Source organism: Larus michahellis, chromosome 7 (genome assembly GCF_964199755.1).
Source record: "Larus michahellis chromosome 7, bLarMic1.1, whole genome shotgun sequence".
Taxonomy (NCBI): Eukaryota; Metazoa; Chordata; class Aves; order Charadriiformes; family Laridae; genus Larus; species Larus michahellis.
The window spans coordinates 53,291,121-53,310,023 of NC_133902.1; the positions used below are offsets into that span (position 1 = coordinate 53,291,121).

An 18,903-nucleotide genomic window follows, 5' to 3' on the forward strand; every position below is an offset into this window, starting at 1 on the left:
TTGTATCTAATTTACTTTGAGAGTTTTATTGCAATCTATTTTCACAATTTCATATGAAGACTTTTTGTTAATAATGTTCTTCTCATCTGCTTCTCTACCTGACGCTCATGTAAGTTAACAATTGGATGGTTTCCTCCTGATTTTTAAATTGCAAGCATCCAGTTATTTTAGCTTTGAGCCAATTCTGTACTTCAGAATATTCAATCTTGCTGACATAAGTTAAAAATGCAGAATTCTTATTGCATAATTTATTAAAATGTTTAGAAACATGATACAATTCAATGTGACACTGGAATACTAACTCAAAGTATCACATTTTCATTAAAAATGTGCACAGTTGCCAATACAAAGAGTCTTGATCTGTTAAAATATTTTCTTTTAAATAAACAGCTAAGGATAAAAAAAAATTATTGTGGCACTTCAGTAAATGAGATTTTCCTTTTTTTTATTGCATATTATAATGCTCAAATCAACACACGTTCATTACAGGGGATATGCTTGCAATCGTATCTTATTTGCAGGGCAAATCATCTCAAACTTTCAAAAGCAGCTCATGTCAGGGTGTCAGTCGTTTGGGATCCCGTGGGAACATGGAGGTCTGACGAACGTTATGCAGCCCCAGGTACAGCATGGTTACTCTTTCCAGCCCTACAACAAATGAAAAAACCCCATCAGTATAGTCTGCCTTTTGTTCAAAACTCTTTAAGAAGCTAAAGGTACTTTATACCTACAGGCAGCCTCACGCAGTAGTGTGACCAAAGACTGATGCGCATGCATTAGCACATCCAACTACAGAAAGGAGCTAGAACCAGAAATTACGGATTTTACGTACAGTGCTTTCTGCCACGATACAGGCTTCATCTGGAACACGTATCAATAAGCAATGGTACTCGAGACTCAACCCTGCTCTGAATCGCTTCAGACTCTCAAGAAAGATGGTGTAGAAAATTGAAATGGGAAGCGGGTAATGGGGAGAACTGTACCTTGAATACAGTAACAGAATTATAATCCAAACCAGCCTTAACAGATTCAGAGGCGTTAAGTGCTATAAGCAACTACAGTAAAAAATAGGGAAGTTCATCCCAAGCCGTATGCAGTACGAAAATGTAGATTCAGCAATACGTACCCATGTAACTATCTACTGATATCTTTATGATAATGAATATTTCAATGGTCATTATGTTCTTTCTTCCTGAACTCTTAGAGGTTATGTGTGTACTGTGGAACATGGAAGGATCTCCTAATCCACTGGGCTACATACGCACCCCAGCCCTGCGGAGATGAAACCCAGATGCATACTAGTTTTCACGCACTGCCCTCCTAGGTTAAGGTTTCCATCTGAAACAGCCGGTTTTATTATCCCTGCATCTCCTGTTTGGCTGGTATGCAGAAAAGATGTAGCTTCAGCTTCCTTGATGTCAGTTCTGACTGGCCTAAATGATTTTGGACCATCTGCAAATGCTGCATCTCTGCTGCTCACAAGTACTGCACGATCATCCACGCTTACATCTTGTAGGTATTTCAAAACAGTTGTCTCAATAGCATATCGCAGATCTAATGCATTTACTGAAGGCATACTTATGATTTTGTTCTGAGAACACGCTGAGAATGTACTAAATATACTTCACAAAAGTAAGGCAAGCACAGAAAGACCAAATCAAAGAAGTCACGTTTATTGAACAGGACCTACAAAGTCTCCTACTACCATACGCATGAACATATTTCATCCTGCTAATGAAAGCAATGTGCATAACTATAAATTGTTATCATTAAGATGCCTAAAATCTTTTTTTTCATTTTAATATGTAAAATACTCACACCCAAGACACGAAGCCTCAGCACCTTCAATGAAGCAATTAGCATCAGCCAAACCGATCAGTGACATTCAGTCAAATCACTGAACAAGACAGAAGCAATCCCTTCTCCTCACTGCAGAACAGCTTCATCAAATGCACTAAGAGACCAGTGCCTTCTGGTATTAGTAGGCTATGATAAATCCATACATAATACAGTATTTTCTTGCCTCCTTACATTTTCCTCATTGGTCAAATTTAAAAGTGATGTGCCTGGCTAATAAAGCAGCATTTCTTCTTCTTTCACCTACTTTTTAAACTTGCCAGACTGTGCCATTAATATTTTGCCTATTTATTTTATGATAATGATTACATTTTAGCTTTAGATACATAGAGCCCCACTCATTTACCTAACAAGGCTACTACTCTGAATTTTACATTGAACCCTGCTTGAGACTGAGCAGTTTAAATTAAGCTCAGGCTAACACAGAACAAAATAAAATACAGATACTTACCTATTCCACCACCTGCGTGTGGAGGTGCACCAAAACGAAAGGAATCGATATAAGCCTTTATTTTCTCCAAATCTAGAGAGGAAAAGATACGTTTCTGACTTGCTCAGTGAACCCCAAGCCAAACATACAAACGACTAGACAACTGCAAACACAACAAAAAAATTACGAATTTAACTTACATACTAACAGTGGGGATTTACTCATTAAACGTATAAATTATCCAGGAGTATCTAGAAATTATGACTATAACAGTTTTGTTTTATAACTTTGTTAATAACTTAATCAGGGAAGAAATTTGAGAATTGAGTAAGAGCTAGGCCCAACTGTTTATTGCAACTTACGGAAAATGGTGACTTCTTGAATAAACTGCAGTGAGAAAGCAAAGATTTAGCAACTATTTTTCCATCTTGCTACAGTGGGAGCTACTCCTTTTTTGCTACTGCCTACCTGCCACTTCACTTGGCCATTCACTGAAAGTATAAATTTAATCTACATTTTACTCTTGGGTTCTCCACCTGATTTACTCTTTTACCCTTCTATAATTAGCTGGCCTTGTCCCCGCTGAGTCTTTTGGGTTTTTTTAAATTTCACCAAGGGAGACTTCTTATTTGCTCTCAGTTCAGTGTTTAAGAAAGACAGTCAACCAAGACTCTGCTAGAGTACTCTGTAAAGAGAGTACAGAGAGGCAGAACTGAATGAGACTTGTTTGTCTACCCTCACTCTGTTGAAGGTATTTCCTGCATTACATTCTCTAAAGTCCTCGGAAACAATTCCTTTTCATCAAGGTGTTGCTGGGAAACCAACTAGTTTCTTAATACCACCACTCTAGATTAAAATGGTTAAACAGAATTAGATGAATTAGCATTAAGAATGAAACAGTACTGTGAGTCTGCCACATAACAAATTCTGCCCCAAATTCTTCCTCTTAAGGAAAGAAATGCAATCATGATTTATATTCTTTTAAATTCAGCTTCATCTTGTTTGACTTATTACCGATGCCGTGATGCTGTGCTCTTTCTGTCAGCAGCTGAGGATCGTGAATTCTCTGAGCTCCAGACAAGATCTCTTCCCCTCTCATGAACATATCATAAGAGTTGGAGTTTTTCTGGAAAAACAAAGATGAGTTTGTTTCCTACCTACAGTTGCTCCATCCTTAGATGGCACATATATGCCTCTCGATAGCTTCACTTATGAGATCCAAAGCTGTGCAGTAGGAATACAACGTATTTGCAGTCTGCCCGGGAATTACAGCCCTTTGGCTCCTCTAATTAGATTGGAGTTGATTTAAAAAACAAGTTCATCCAAACACCCTTTGAAAAAACATTACACTTGCATAGAGTTATCCCAGCAAAAGATGCTCTAAGGATATTTACCCTGGATTTAGGAATAAACTGGGGAATTTCTAACATTGTAAAAAAGCCTGTTTTCTGTTACAGTGTCTGTTGCCCTGGAAGAATGTTTTTGCCTCTTTTCAGCGATGGCAGCAGTGCTATGACCATGGAGATCTCTTCATAAAGCTCTCCCAATTTTAGCTAGATTTGTTTCTTTCTGGTATGTTTTCACCAGTGAAAAGTAACTGTAAACATTTTACAAGTCACGTAACACAGATCTAATCTTGTTATCGGAATTTTAATTATAACAGCAGATCATATAAATATAGCTTATCTATTATTTTGTCAAGTTATCCCTACATGGAATAATTTAAACTACAAAAAAACCCCATAGACAACAACAAAGAATTTTACTTACAGGGTTTACTGGGTCTGGCATTGTATAAAAAGGCCTCACAGCAAGAGGATATTTGTCAAGAATATAGAAGTCCGTGTCATACTGAAAGAAGGTAATTTAAAACAGTTAATACAACAGAAAATAATGTAAAGAACAAATTAAAGAGGAAGACCCAACCAGTGAATCTGTGAAATATAATAAAAAAAGATCTCCCTATAACTTTCCACAAATTTCATAGCATTATCTTAAAGAATAAGTTATCGATACAAGTGGTGTACTATTTTTCAGTTTTCCAATACTACTTCTAGTGTAAACTTACAAATGTTTAGAAGCAAAATGTCTTGCTGTAGTAACAGGTACTTATTTTTTTTGCCAAAGATCTCATCTCCTCCTATAGATTTAGTAAGAATCTGGTTTGTTTTGTTTGGGTTTTTTTAATTATCGTAAGAACTGGTTTTGGAATGTACTATCCTGTTTGATGTACTCAGTGTAACAGATGATAGAAGTAAATATAAAAGATTGAAAATGGTTTGAAACAGCTTATTAATGACAAAGACAAAACTGTCAGTAGATTAAATAACCAGCAGCAAAATGGGAATGGAGTCAGATAATTAAAAAATGCTTATGCTAATCACAAACTTTTCACAATTTCTGCATGTTTTGAGATACTGTATTCTCAATCAGCGTGTAAAAAGTTGTTTTACGTGAAGCAGCCATTTATACCAACCCAATGGCTGCACAACATCAGGTTTCACATTCAATGACAAACTTATTTATTCTAAAATAATTGTTACCTTTTCCTTTACCAGGCGTCCCAGGAGCTTTTCATTAGGTGTGCTGAAAAAGATTATCACAATTAAAATTAAGTGATTTAAACTTGTACTGATTATATAGTTCATAAAGCTAAAAAGATTTCAAGTAACAGATCTGCTACATCCTATCCTTTATAAAATCTAGTACTTGTTTCTGAATGTTTTGGATTGCGCAGACAGAAATTTCAGAAATAAACTGTATTTATTTCTGTTCCTAAATATTTCATATTGGTCCTAGAAATCCCTTAAATTAACTGATACCTAAAGATATTCTTGCTCTTAGTATAACTACTTCCTAGTCACCATATTCCGCTTACTGAAGAATTGTGTACTCTATTTCCTTTGGCAGACACCTTGTGCAGAAACACCATTAAGCTGTTGCTGAGGAAATTACTTTGCTCTATCAAACTCTTACAATTGAAACTTCTGTGACGCACAGATCGTTTAACTGTAAAATCACACATTATCATAATGGCACTGGATATATTATGGGAAAGAACAGAAATGGTTTAATTTATTAAGTGTCTGTAGAAAAGTTCACATATAATTAGTTAAATAAACCCATCTTTCAGTAAATCAATGGGAATGCAATGACGATCGCTTACTCATTTGCCTGAGAGGTGGAAAGAAGAAATGGGAAGGTGTTACTGAAAAGAAAGACCTTAAGACTGAAGAATATTTTTGTTTAATCCTATTCAAAGACAAGTGACAATTCACATGAAGGACTGCAATTGTTAGAAAAACAAATGCTTCTTATCCTTAGAAGGTTCAAGTTACTCTCATTTTATGTTGTAAGTTATTTCCTTTTGGATTTCAGAGTGTGCATTTATAGTCTACGTTAGAAGAAAGGACTTTTTCATATCCATTCATTTATTTGTCAAGAGGTCTGGATATGAGTACTGTTTATTCCTCTAAAAGCTTGCGGTTCCTTCTTGAGGGCTGTCAGTTGCACAGTACAAAACTGACACTTTACTACCACTTTCTCAAGAGTCTGACACGTTTGTGTACTGACAAAGTACCTCAGATCTTCTTCATCACCCATCTCAACACCAGCCTCTCTAAGCATGGCCACAGCTTCGCGGTATTCCAGCCTCAGAGTTGGCTCCAAAAACTTAAATGGCTCACACGGGAACTGTTTGTTCACTGTCTGAATTTCGGTTTGGAATCTATATAGGAGGAAACAAGAACAGAAGCAAAATACAAAACAATCAGGAAATGTACTCTTCTTGCAATGATTTTGCCATGGCAATACAATTGTGCCACAAGAGGTCCCTCTTGCAACACAAAAAACTATTCTAAAGCCACTTCTGGAGAAATCCTGTACAATCCTAATGAAATGTTTCATGTAAGTTAATGCATCTACTTCAGTGATATACATGTTAATATTTTACTATTACTTCTGTTTTATTGCTTTTGTAAGAAATAATTGACTAGGTCAAATTTTCACAGTAAAGACATCAAGAAATCATCCCTTTGATTTGTAATATTTACCTAGGTTCTTCTTTGATTTGACTAATATCCTATTTCAAATATAAAAGAGAAATTTCCTTCTAGACAGATGAAAAGATTTGCATTTCTGCTGGCAAGATGGTCTAATTCGTAAGCAAATGAAAACCACTTCCTAAAGTTCTGGCCTGGCTTTTTAATGAATTAGACTGCGAATAATGGAAAATAATCTTTGCAGCTTTCATGGCAGAGATGCAGGCTGTTACAATAAATTTGGTTCAGGAAAACTTTCTTAGATAGTTAAGATTAATTTCAAAATATTACAATCAGTCTACCCATAGCGTCACAAAAAGAAGGACATTTTAAATTAATGATGGATCATTTCTATTAGGAATTCCATTCAACAGTAAACAAGTGCTCTCAGTGCAAGCTAGCAGACTCTAGGAGATGCAACTTGGGCTAAAGATCAACAGTTTGCTGGCCTATGGCTTGAATGAACTTTAAAAGCCAGGCACAAAGAAATAGTTAAGAGAAAAGCAAAAATGTTTGTTTTGAAGTTCTGTTGCAAATCAGATTACTAACGCTTATCAGACAAGCTGAGGATAAAATGCTCACCCATTTCATACCACAGTGCCAGAGATCTCAAACAAACGAAGTTGCTCATGAAATGGAAAATGCTCTCATTACCTTTCCTGAAGTCCCTTGAATATCTGCACCAAGGTATCTGCAATCTCATCTACCACTTCATGATAGTGATAGTTAAAAGCCATTTCAATATCCAGACCAACAAACTCAGTCAGGTGTCTGTGTGTATTGGAGTCCTCAGCTCTAAATACTGTAAAATTAAACAACAGAAATACTAACTGACCTGAAACTATCATTCGATTTTGAAAAATAACACTGACAATCAATCGCATCAGCATATGGATCAGGCAGACAATGTTGTCTTTAGACACGACAATTCTCACTGAAAAACAAAAAGAAAACTATCTCCCTCAGAGCATTATTTGTAACAACAGGGACAGCATTATTGTAGCTGTGGTGCTCAAAGGATACAAGACAGACAAGACTTGTAGAGAGGCCGTACCTCTTGTTAGACCAACCGACAGAAGTGGAAAAAACAGACAAGCTTTCAGGCACACCAGAACTTTCAGATTTGAAAACCACCTTTTTCAGAGGAAATGGACTTGTGCACGTGTGTGTGTTCTGGGTGATTTTTTTTTTCATATATATGAGTCTAATATAAACATGTCTTCCTATAAACCATGACTCATTTGTCAGCAATTAACAAGAAATTTAAGATCTTCTGAATCACTTGCATTTTTTTTTTTATTTTATAAGCTGTTACTGACTTGTTTTCCAGCATTTCCACCTTATCTTTAAACCTGTCTTTGAGGTCTTAGAAAAAAAAAATTCTGTATTACCACCTAAAGAGGCCATGTTCTATCAGCTTTTGAGAAAGAGAGAGCATGAGACTGGAAATTATTAATTTTTTATTGTTTACTGACAGCCCAGTTAAAAGTATGCATTTTCTAAATCAAGTTGTTTGGTGCATAGACAAAAGCAAGGGATAAGTATATGATAATATGCAATCTGATGTACATAAAACCTAGCTTGCCTGTTTTAACTGCTTTCTGCTGGGCAACTAAAGACAACTAGGCAACTACTGGGCACGGTTAACAGGAAACCATGGCTTCAGTAATCTCAGTGTTGTTCCATGTTTTACTAACTTCATCATATTATCAATTTCCAATCCAACTCAATTCTTTCTCCTCACAGGTAACAACAGACACTGGAGAAGGGTACTCAGCCCTTACTTTAGCATCTTAGTTTTGTTCCAGCAACTTCTCTGTTGACTTTACTCTCATTAGTCGCCCCAACTGAAATTTGTGTTTGGTAAGTGAAACTGTATTAAGTGAAACCATCCAAAGCTTTCAGCGTGCGTGTTATCTTATTTGTACCACAGCTGCTAAAAGCCATCACTGCACACTTCAGACTTCGGATAATCCAACGCTTTTCTTACCTGGTCCAACGCAGAAAACCTTTTCAAAGTCAGCACATATACACATCTGCTTGTACAGCTGTGGGGACTGAGCCAGGTAGGCACTGCTTTTGAAGTATGATACAGTAAACACATTGGCTCCTCCTTCACTGGCAGCTGAAAAGCAAATGCTTGCAGTAATTATTAAAATAAAAATGTGAAAAATAAATCAGAGGTACAACAATAGACTATTGCTCTTACATTTAGAGATCAGAAGGAGATTTTTCTTCAAAGCGTATTTCCATTAACGCTAAGGGAAGTTTTGCAGCTCTGTTTAAAACGTTACTATTCCCAGCTGCCCCTCACTTTTGAGAGGTAACGGCAGAGAATAGATGCTTGTACCACCACATCTACTTGCAGTCCAACATTTCTGTGGAAACCAATCTTTATCAGTGATGTAGGCTTCCAGGGGTTAAGTGCAGAGGATGAGATGAAAATGCATATCCTGTTTTGCCAAGACCATCCTCTCTAACTGAAGGCATAAATATCTCTCAGAGCCAAAACTAGATTTACCAGAGGACAGTTACCAAAGGTATACAGCTTTTTCTCAGTTTGAGGCAGTTTTCACAGGAGGTTACCTTGAGAGAATAGGAACCAAGAGCACATGCATTTCAATCCCTCACTGCAAACTGCCTACCAAACTATCAGCTGAGTCACTTTACCTTTCCATTTCCCAGTGTGGGATATGAGAGTTACAGTTGCCTAACTTGCTAACAAAAGCATGCCAGAGAGAAAGATTGGTTAATAATCTTTGAAAGTTCTAATGCTAAGTTAACTCTAAGCAAAGTACTTATTATTATTATTACTAACCATTCCACTGAGATTAATGTTTCTTTTCTCTCATTACTGCTACTGCCAATGAAATTCAGTGAATATTTACAGGGTTTTTTTTTAATACAGATAACTTCTAAAATCTCAAATCCTAGAACAGCTACCATATTTAAATTTGAAGTTTAGTAAGGATTACATCGCCTTAACTTAGTTATTTTTACAAAATATGATCTCATTCAAACAATAGGATGCTTGCTTGCTTGCTTTCAATGGTACACTGCGCAGTAAGAATAGCACACTTCCTCAAAGGTCCTACATAAATAAACTACTTGGGAGTCTTTAGTACTTCATGCTGTTTCAACTGTCTCTGTAGGAAAAAAAGTTATTTAATCTTATAGTTCAATGATACTTTCCATGTTGAAAGAATAGTTGCTTACATGTATTTTGTTAAAAATCCCTTTTTATCTCAGTCAAGAGCTGTCTTCAAAAATATAAAGCCAGAAGTATAAAATTCAGTAAGCAAAATGTAGGCATATAATGAATGCACATAGAGTGAGAATAATACAAATATTCTGCCCTACATTTTCCATGCCGTATGTCTTAGTGACCTCAAGAAAACCTCAAACACCAGTAAGACAGAAGAAAAGCATCCATCTGTACATCAAGTAATTTGACTTTTGAAAACAATACAACAGAACTAGAAATAAAATCTATGTTTACAGACTTTTAGTCAGGCTGCAGTTGTTATGCCACACTTTCAGAAAAATGACCTGCCACCTTCTATTCAGCCATACGCTCATTGCTAAAAAAGTGACATACTGTATATAATGGCATCATCTTTTATACCATGATAGGTTTGTTGTAACTTCTTTATGATGGAAGCTGCTTTTAATCTAAATTAGAGTGGAGGTTTTTTTGATACAGGGAATGGAACTGGCAGTGCTCAACATTCAGAACATTGATTTGAAGAACAATGCATATGATCAGACATCTGTATTTAACCAAATTAAAACCTTAAATGAACTGTAGAGTACATAAATCAGGTATATATAATATTTGCCTTCTTATTCTTTTAGCATCCAAAGCCAGGAGAAGAGTAAGAACAACTTTTGATACCTGCTAGAAGAAGTTTGCTATGCTGCATCTAAATTAGAAATAGAACTTCATCTTTTTTTGAATAAAAATCTACTACATTTTTGGCCGATAGGTATGCTGAGCAACTGGAAAAGAAGCAGACCTGTAGCTGCTGGGTCACACATACAATACCTGAAATGATTTTGGGAGTCTGAATTTCCACAAATCCCTTGCGAATAAGAGTTTCTCGGAAAAGCTGACAAATACCAGACTGAAGGCAGAAGATTGCCTGGCTAGTGGAGGTCTATAAGAAGAAGATAAAATAATGAATCCTAAGTTAGTTTTTCCTGACTCTGTTACTTTTTCTGGACAGCTGGATGGATGAATCTCTTCTCTTAGGAACACTTGCTTATTGTATTTGCCTAAACAGAGAAAAGTGCAAATCGGTGATTGTTTATTACACAAAAAGAAACAGCAAAGGAAACAAGAGAAACTCCTTGTTCCAATTTATGGCATATTCAGTTATAAAAGAGGCACTATGGTCAATTCTACATTTAAAGAATCACTGATTTATGAGATATGCTTCTGCAAATAAAGGTTTTATAGTAAGAAATTTAATAAAACCACTAAACCTATTAAAAAGCTTTCAGCACACTGAACTAGAACGGCCGCAGTAACATACAGTGCATGATAAAAGCAAAGCCCTAAATAACCTAGTAAGACAGAAATATTTGTTTCTATTAAAGACTACCAAATACAATGTTTTTCATGCAAAAAAACAGCCACTTGTTAACCATGTACAACGCTGCCACAAAAACATCTCAAAACCAAGGTCTAACCTCCCAGCTTTTAAAACAGTTCACATAACAACTGATCATATCAACTGCAGTTCTTCTGTCTTTTCAAAATTTACTCCAAAAGTAAATTTAGCTGAAAAGCTGAAAACAAAAGTAGATTTAGCTGAATTGATCATCTTCATCATTTTGTTTATGTACGTGACACAGTTAAGGCATTAGCTGGTTAGCAAATACCTACACTCTTAACACTCTTGGGCTTTAGTGCGAAGAAAAAAAAACCCTTAGTGAATGCTGAAAACACTGTGATATGTCAACACCGAACCCATATCTGATTTTGTGCCTGCAGCGTTTAGACCTGACAGTTAGCAACCTAGAAGCGTATATAAAACCTAACGAATTCTTGCAAACAACAAAGAGAACGGTTCTTTACGACAAACTGCGTCATAGCACTGTTTACTTCTCCTTTCTGAAAGGTACCCAACTTTTCAGTTAGACTAAGAAGAGCCTTGTGGGCTTTTTCACATGACTCCTACCAAACCACAAAACAAAAAACCCCCAACCAAAACAAATTATCTAAGCACCCAAATTTAGACAGTCAGTCAGTAGATATGCTGAAATAAAGCTACGTCCATCATCTCTGCAAGATAAAGATATCACTTCACTGAAAAAATAAACGAGAAAACTGTAATAATACTGCAGATCTGCAGTAATTTGGAGTTACTTGCAATTTTAGCTGACCGATAACATATCTCAGGAGTGTAAGTGGTTGAGACTAGTACATAATAGCTAGCAGCTCTCACTGTCTGATAGCATTAACCACAGTCGCTACTCCCACTACTTTCAAAATGAAGGAAATGAGGTTTTGAGCAACAGTTACAAAAGTACCCTCAAAACTTTTTCACCTTTTTTACGTGGGTCTCCCAGAATCAGACATATGCTAAGACTTCGCCTGAGTTCTGGGCATAATTTGGCAGTGTTACAACAAAGCACTACAATGATTCAAAGAGATATTTTATTTTATTATTTTTTTTCTTAACCATCTCCTACTTAGAAGGTGAAAGACATTTTCCAAGAGATGACAACTTAAACAGTCACATTTGGGCTTACCAACACAGTTTTGATAAACTGGACAAATTTCTAAAAATGCTAAGAGATAAAATGTGTGACATTTATTTAAAGCGGGATGGTAACAACGCCTCTCCTACCCTTCAGATGAACCATCACCAGTTTCATGCCAGAGCAGGTAAGAATGCAGTTCTAAATCATACAGTCCTAGGAAAAGGAAAAATGGTTGCTAAACCCAATCTGAAAGCAATTGCTTGGTCTGACCTAAAAGCAAGCACAGAAGCACAGCCAGTTAATAATGAACACAGTTCTCCACTAACAACAGTAACAGGTAGTAACTCCTCCTGGTTTTAGTGAGGATGCAGAGCAAAGACTCTGTCTTCCTAATCCCATTGATAATGATAAATTATGCTTAAAAAGTAGTATTTATGAAAGCAGCCAAATTCACAGATCTGGATACTGAAGCTTTTATTTAACTACAGACCAAGGAAAGAACAAGCAGCAATTCTCAAATTAGATCTGACAAGACCACTCTCCTTTCTACCTAAGGTAGCTGAATTGCAGTGCCCATCCATTCAGAGACTGCCAACAAGGATAACTGTTGAGAATTTGTGACGCTGCAGTCTCCTTGTAAGAATTAAACAGGCCAGCAAGACATTTGAGATAACCTCCTAAAGAACTGCAACCGCCAACGTGCAGTGGAGTCAAATGGGTGACCTCAAAAAGTTTTATGTGCCACTACAACTTTCCAAAGATTTTAAAGATGATTCTGTATCTACACATGGACCAAAACTTTTCAGATTTAATTACATCCTTTGCATTGGTATAATGTTTAGGACAAAAAGAGAGTGAATTTATCTGAAAATAATTTAAGCTGCTGTCTTGTCTTTATCTGAGATGCTGGTATGTATATTACCCCATTTGGTACAATGGTAGGTAACAGTTACCATTTGAGCTATCACACTTGGGTACAACACAGCAAACTAAAGACAGAGACAGCTGTCAGAATGAATTAATTTTTACTTTTGCCTTAAAAAAGATTTTGCCATGGCATTCTTTTCCTTTTATGCTAATAGGAACTCTTCCACATACATACTGACAAAGTATCTTACTTGAGACTATGGCAAAGCCAGTAAATATTCCTTCAAGAGTTAAGCAGAAACAGAAACAAACTTAAGTCACTTAAATGCTGTTGCAGTTAACAGGGTTAATGTTTTAACTTGGTCTGCAGAGTTGATTTTACAAGAAAACTCATTATTTTTAATAATCACCTTTGTTACAGACAGCAGAAAAAATGTTTTAGCTAACAATGCTGAAATATGAGTTTCGGTCAGAACCTCACTCTAATTTACCTGTGTGTTTATTATTTAACGCCACAAAGGAAAATATTAATAATAATAGAACAGAGCATATTTTACCACTATAAGCAAGATTATAAGAACAATTATCACATTACGTTCAGCACAAACTGCAGTGTGTCATCTCAAACCAGGACGCAGTTAGAATAATGGCTGCGTGCGTGTTGCCAGAGACCAACAAATGTGTTTCCACAGAATTGAGGGCAGTTAACACCTCATGTGATCATATCTCAAAGAGGTGCGACTGAGGCACAGACCTGCAAAGCTGCGAACTTTTCTTTTTACTCTCAGATCAGCCGTACAATTTGTTCCACGCTCACCTCAGTTTTGCTTTTCTGTTTGCCTGCTATAACTACCCATCTTCCACCACGAACAATCACTAAATACACAAAGTAGGCTAGATAAAAAGGGAAAATAATGTATTCAATATTCTTTTAAGTAATATACACTATTTTAAATAATGCAAATAATTTTCCAATTCCTGTACTATATATATGAGAAATGAAGGTTTTGCTAGGAAATAGGATTTATGTTAAATAACAATTTTTTAACCCCAAAGTGACTGAAGTAAAATTTTATTCACATTTCAGTGTTACTTATAGCATAAGAAGATATAAATATGAAGTTTGTGGTCTAAACAACTGGGACTGTGTTAAGTCTTCAGTACCAAATCACTACCCAAATAAAATAAACTGTACACCTGCTTGTTCATTATAGCTTGAATTCAGTCAGGAAAAAACACAGCTTTTGCAATGAGTAAATTGAATTCAACACAATGAAATCAAGCTTGAAGTAATCAAGTATTCTGAAAAAAACTGCATTAAGATCAGTGTACAGTTGGATTATCATATAATATAGTCTGACATCCATAAACTACTAAAAATACAGTTTAATGTTTACGCTCTACCCTGAGCAGTTTAAACAGGATAATATTGACCCTAAAAAGACTATGCTTTGTCTCACTGAGCTGTGCATTAGCAGGCACAATTACAGCACCAGGACTGCAAAATGCATATAATTCAAGTCAAATCTGGACAGATACTGTTAAGATAAAAACCCTGCTGGACATCAAAAATAAGCCAGAGCAAGGACATCAGTCAGGTCCATTGTTAAAACTGGATGAATCTGAACTGATTTTTTCTTCAAAGGAAGACAAACTGAGAAGCAAAACCTAAAAAATCTGTGCTTCACTTGTCTTTCAAGATGAAGATGAACTTCATCGTTCATCTACCACAGATCTTCATGAAATATGGTTTCTGTAGGTGTTTTTACAGACATAGAAAATCTACACATCACTGAATACTTCAGTTAAACTTAAGAACAGCAGAAAAATAAAGATTTTAAAACACAATCAGTGTTCCAGTTGGCCTTTTTTAATTGTTCCGATAAAGGAACAGTAAATCAAACATCTCTAGAATCAACTGGTTCGACTTTCATTAAGCTATCATGAAAAATACTTAGGTCAACAGTGGTTTCCTCATGGTCACCTCTGGTTATGTGAAAGAAAATCTGGTCTAGACAAGGACACTTCTTTCATCTTACCAGCTCTCTTGTCTCTACACCCCCAATTTTTCTAGGCCACAAGTATGTGATCTGCGTTTTATGAGTTAACCCATCAGGAACAGATTCATTCTTCCTCAGTCATCATTCCTTGGAAAGGATTTTTAAAACCTCTCCACCCTAAACAATCACCATTTTCCCTCCACACATCAGAATAACAACTACAGCAATACCTTGCGATCTTGGCATTTACGTACTTCCCACCCCTAACATCAAAATAAACTACTAGATACCTCTGGGAGATCTTTGACAGCAACCAAAATGCAAGGTTGTTAAAAAATACAGTGCACTATTCAGTCTATTTTCACATGTACACACGAATGGAAGTCTTGCAATCTTTGTAGAATACTTTGCACATTCCATCTCCACTAATGTAATTTCCTTATTATTAATTGCACTCCTATTGCATCATAATCGAACTCTCCTTGCTATACATCATAGCTGGATGGAGTGATGCTATTTTTGGAAATCCAGTCCCTTTCACTCATGCAATAACTGAGTTTCACAGCTCCACTTTATCATGATTTGGTCCTATGCAATGAACTCATTGGTTAATCACTACTTAAAATTAGTTAAACTACTTAACTACTTTGAAGACCGTATTTAAATAAAATTAAAAAATAATTTTAGTTACACGCTAAGGACTTTTTTTTAGTCTGAGTCTAGCCAAGATCTATGCATTTAGTTTGTTAAATCTTTCTCCAAAAAAATATTATCTCTGGTTTTGATGTTTGATGACCTCCTTCTTCCTTGAAAAACTGGGGCACTGAGGAAACCAGAACTAGATGGTGCGCATATCTGTGGCTGGACTTCCTCCCACACTTCTAGGAACAGATCATCTCAGCATCTCTGTTGGGACTATTCTATTAACATTTCTTCCCGGCTGCCCATCATTTGCTTTTCCTAGAAGGAAGAGGTAAGGGAGAGCAGACGCTAACAATGGCTTCAGATACCTCTCTGAGCTTTTAACACATCATGTCTTCTAATCCTCCTTAGAACATGCCTACTTACGCACTGCATTTGGAACACTAGGGGCTCTCTGAAGTCCCATTTGTACTACAGCTCCAGTCTATGCAGGCAAATAACTGAAAATCAACTACTACTTTTGGGTTGGTGTTTTTTTCAGTTATTTTGAAGGACAAACTGCCTTCATGTCCCTGCTCTTGTGATTCCGCTGCATGCAGTCTTTATGATGTGCACATACATATATACATACGTATTCTCACTGGGATTTTCTCTTTCTCCATTAAATACCTTTCCTGCTTATTTAGCTCTCCCTTTTAAAAAACAGGCCAAAGTAACACATAATTATGTAGAATCTTCTTTTGCACAAGCAAAGCTCCTGCAGAACAAACAAAGCAAATTTATGAATAGGCTTGAGCCTACTGTTCCACACAGTAAGCTGCTTTTGTTCTGAAACAAATAATGAAAAGTGCAACAGTAAAGGCACACAGAAAGGTGACACAGTCAGAGACAGAAACTTTTCCCGTCCATAGGAGGAAGGCAAGATAGATACCTAAGCCTAATCAAGGGAAAGCTGTGGCCAGATTACATCCAGACACAGGTACATGCAGAGGGCGAAACATAAGGCATTGAAGTACGGAGATTTGACATTTCATCCCTCCATGAATTTTGTAAAGAGTTAACCTGAACTCCTGTTCAGCATGAAATAGCTGTTTAGCCCCACATTGCGGCACCTGTTGGAGCTGCGGAGAAAAACAGCTTCTGCAGAAGGCAGAGTTGAGGTTCAGACCTAGAAACAAGGTGCCAAACATTGCTGAATAAACGATACACCAACAATGGTTGGGACGTATAAGTTAGAAAAGGTTATAGCAGCATCCACTTAGCTCACCAGCTGTACCCTTCAAGCAGAACACTGACAACTAATTTTCTGTTACTGTACTAGCAGAAGTATGTAAGAAGTATTGGGAGAGTCCTGCTGGACTACTGAATGTGTACAGGGATGGAAGAATTTTAGCCCACCCCTTTCTGTTCCATCTCTTATGTATATTCTGGCATTACAGTCTTCCTTCCTTTTCCTATATGCCTTAGGTTTTACCCTGCAGATGCCCTCATCTGAATTACAGCCAAGAATACTTTCATGCCATTACTTTCAGCTAGTATTTTTAACTGTTATTTCCCTTTGTGTTATTATTTCTCTGTTCTGTTTGGAGTTCATGGCTCTTTTCAGTTTATTATACAAGTATTTCATGAATTTAATGGGTTTTCTTAAGTTTCTCTGGAATGCTGTTGAATAATTTTCTTCACCACCAGAAGTTCCAGTAAAACTTGCACTTTGAGCATCCCAGAGTTCTCCCTTCGATTTAGTACACTGCCTTACCACTACCATAAGTCAATGATCATTTAAATGTTTTTCACTTTCAACCATTAGTATAGAATTCTTTTCATCAAAGGCTTAATTTAAGACACAGATGAAGAGACCAATATGATGAGATACTGAGTAACCTGAAAAGTAACCAGGAATTGATGTTGCTCAGTATTATTGAGCATATATTGACATAAGGTCAAGTTAAAAGCAATTAACTTTGGTCCAAGTAAAACAATTTGCAGAAGTAGTTTTAGTTGCTGAAATAAGGAGATCAGATGTTCAAACGCTTTAAGCATCTCAGTGACAGAACTTTTCCAAATTTTCCAATAAATAACTGACTTTTTTGTTTTATTTCTCAGGTCTGTAGAATGATTTACTGAGAAACTGCCATTATCAGAAGGCTGAAGGCAGTACTAGATACACCATAAAAATGAGCTAAGCACACTCTTAATTCAAGGAAAAGTTAATCAAAATTTTATTGTGGAGAGCCAAATATGGGAAAAGACCAGAAAGCCTCATGACAGTATGAACAGTTAGTTACTTACACACTTAGTGTTAGTTGCTGTTGAATTAAAAAAGAAGAACATTTCTGTAAGTGATTTAGTAGATACTTTTTTGCTGCTGATCAGAAAGAGTAAATATTTGGAAGGTTATGAATTCACAGATGTCTGTGCCTCTACGACTTGGATGAAGAAAGATGTTTCAGAAAAAAAAAGATATTAATGCTGTGGAAGAAACAAAGAGAATGAGATTGGTATCATGGCCTGGTACAATTTCATTTGCGAGACACGCATTGCAGCACCTCAATTACACGTTAAATTCAAAACTTCCACCCTATACTTCAAAATTGCGCTCTTAGTGCAGTTTTTGGGTATCAGAGACTACATCTGAGAATAAATGTTGTCTCTAAATTGTCCCTATTCAGTCACTTTTGACTTCTGGAAATAAAAAAGCCCAGATGTACATGGCCACGTGCCAAATCCTACATGTTCACCTTTACACTACTAATCCATGTTCTTTGATTAATGCCAGGAAAGGTGAACATTTAGGATTAAAAAACCTTGTGTTTTCACAATGTCACTCACAAATAGAAAAATATGTTGTTGATTTTTCCTGTGGCCAACAACACACTTCCATCAAATCCACAACTTTTATTGCTTCATTAGAAAGATGAAGAATAAACACTTGCAGGCAAGCATGCAACACAGCACGTTCCTTACCCTCAGATCAATGACTCTGTTGTCCAGTCTTGTATCTTGGTTTACAGTAGCTCTTCCATCCTAAACAGTTGTGCAAAAATACATTATGAATACATACACCTCCAAAAAAAACCCCAAAACCAAACAACAAACCAAAATCAATGGAGAAAAACATCCTTTGGCTAAAAGCCAAGGGCTACTTCTAAGTTCAGTAGAATTTCTAGATGATTCTAGAAAGAACATACAGCAAATTGGCAGCATAGCAAAGCTTAAGGTGTCACTTCTCCCACCGGTCACAGGCAGAACCGAACTGTTCCAGAAGACACACACACAAGACTGCAAACCGTATGGGTTTTGACCTACTGTAGTTCAGCAGACATGAAAGCTATACAAATTTTTAACACAGTTCTGGAAA

At 36.4% G+C, this 18,903-nt stretch overlaps 1 protein-coding gene across 1 annotated transcript in view; it reads right to left on the reverse strand.

Annotated features, from left to right (window-relative positions):
* DARS1 (aspartyl-tRNA synthetase 1) overlaps positions 1 to 18,903 on the reverse strand; it is a 43,337-nt gene continuing 24,434 nt past the window's right edge. Inside the window, exons 7-16 of the mRNA XM_074596143.1 lie at positions 18,510 to 18,569; positions 10,373 to 10,484; positions 8,318 to 8,452; positions 6,982 to 7,129; positions 5,868 to 6,014; positions 4,831 to 4,873; positions 4,058 to 4,138; positions 3,302 to 3,413; positions 2,309 to 2,380; positions 1 to 648 (exon numbers count right to left, since the gene is read on the reverse strand). Of these exons, the coding sequence (XP_074452244.1) occupies positions 557 to 648; positions 2,309 to 2,380; positions 3,302 to 3,413; positions 4,058 to 4,138; positions 4,831 to 4,873; positions 5,868 to 6,014; positions 6,982 to 7,129; positions 8,318 to 8,452; positions 10,373 to 10,484; positions 18,510 to 18,569 (1,002 nt within the window). The 3' untranslated portion in view covers positions 1 to 556. The remainder of the gene's footprint in view (positions 649 to 2,308; positions 2,381 to 3,301; positions 3,414 to 4,057; positions 4,139 to 4,830; positions 4,874 to 5,867; positions 6,015 to 6,981; positions 7,130 to 8,317; positions 8,453 to 10,372; positions 10,485 to 18,509; positions 18,570 to 18,903) is intronic.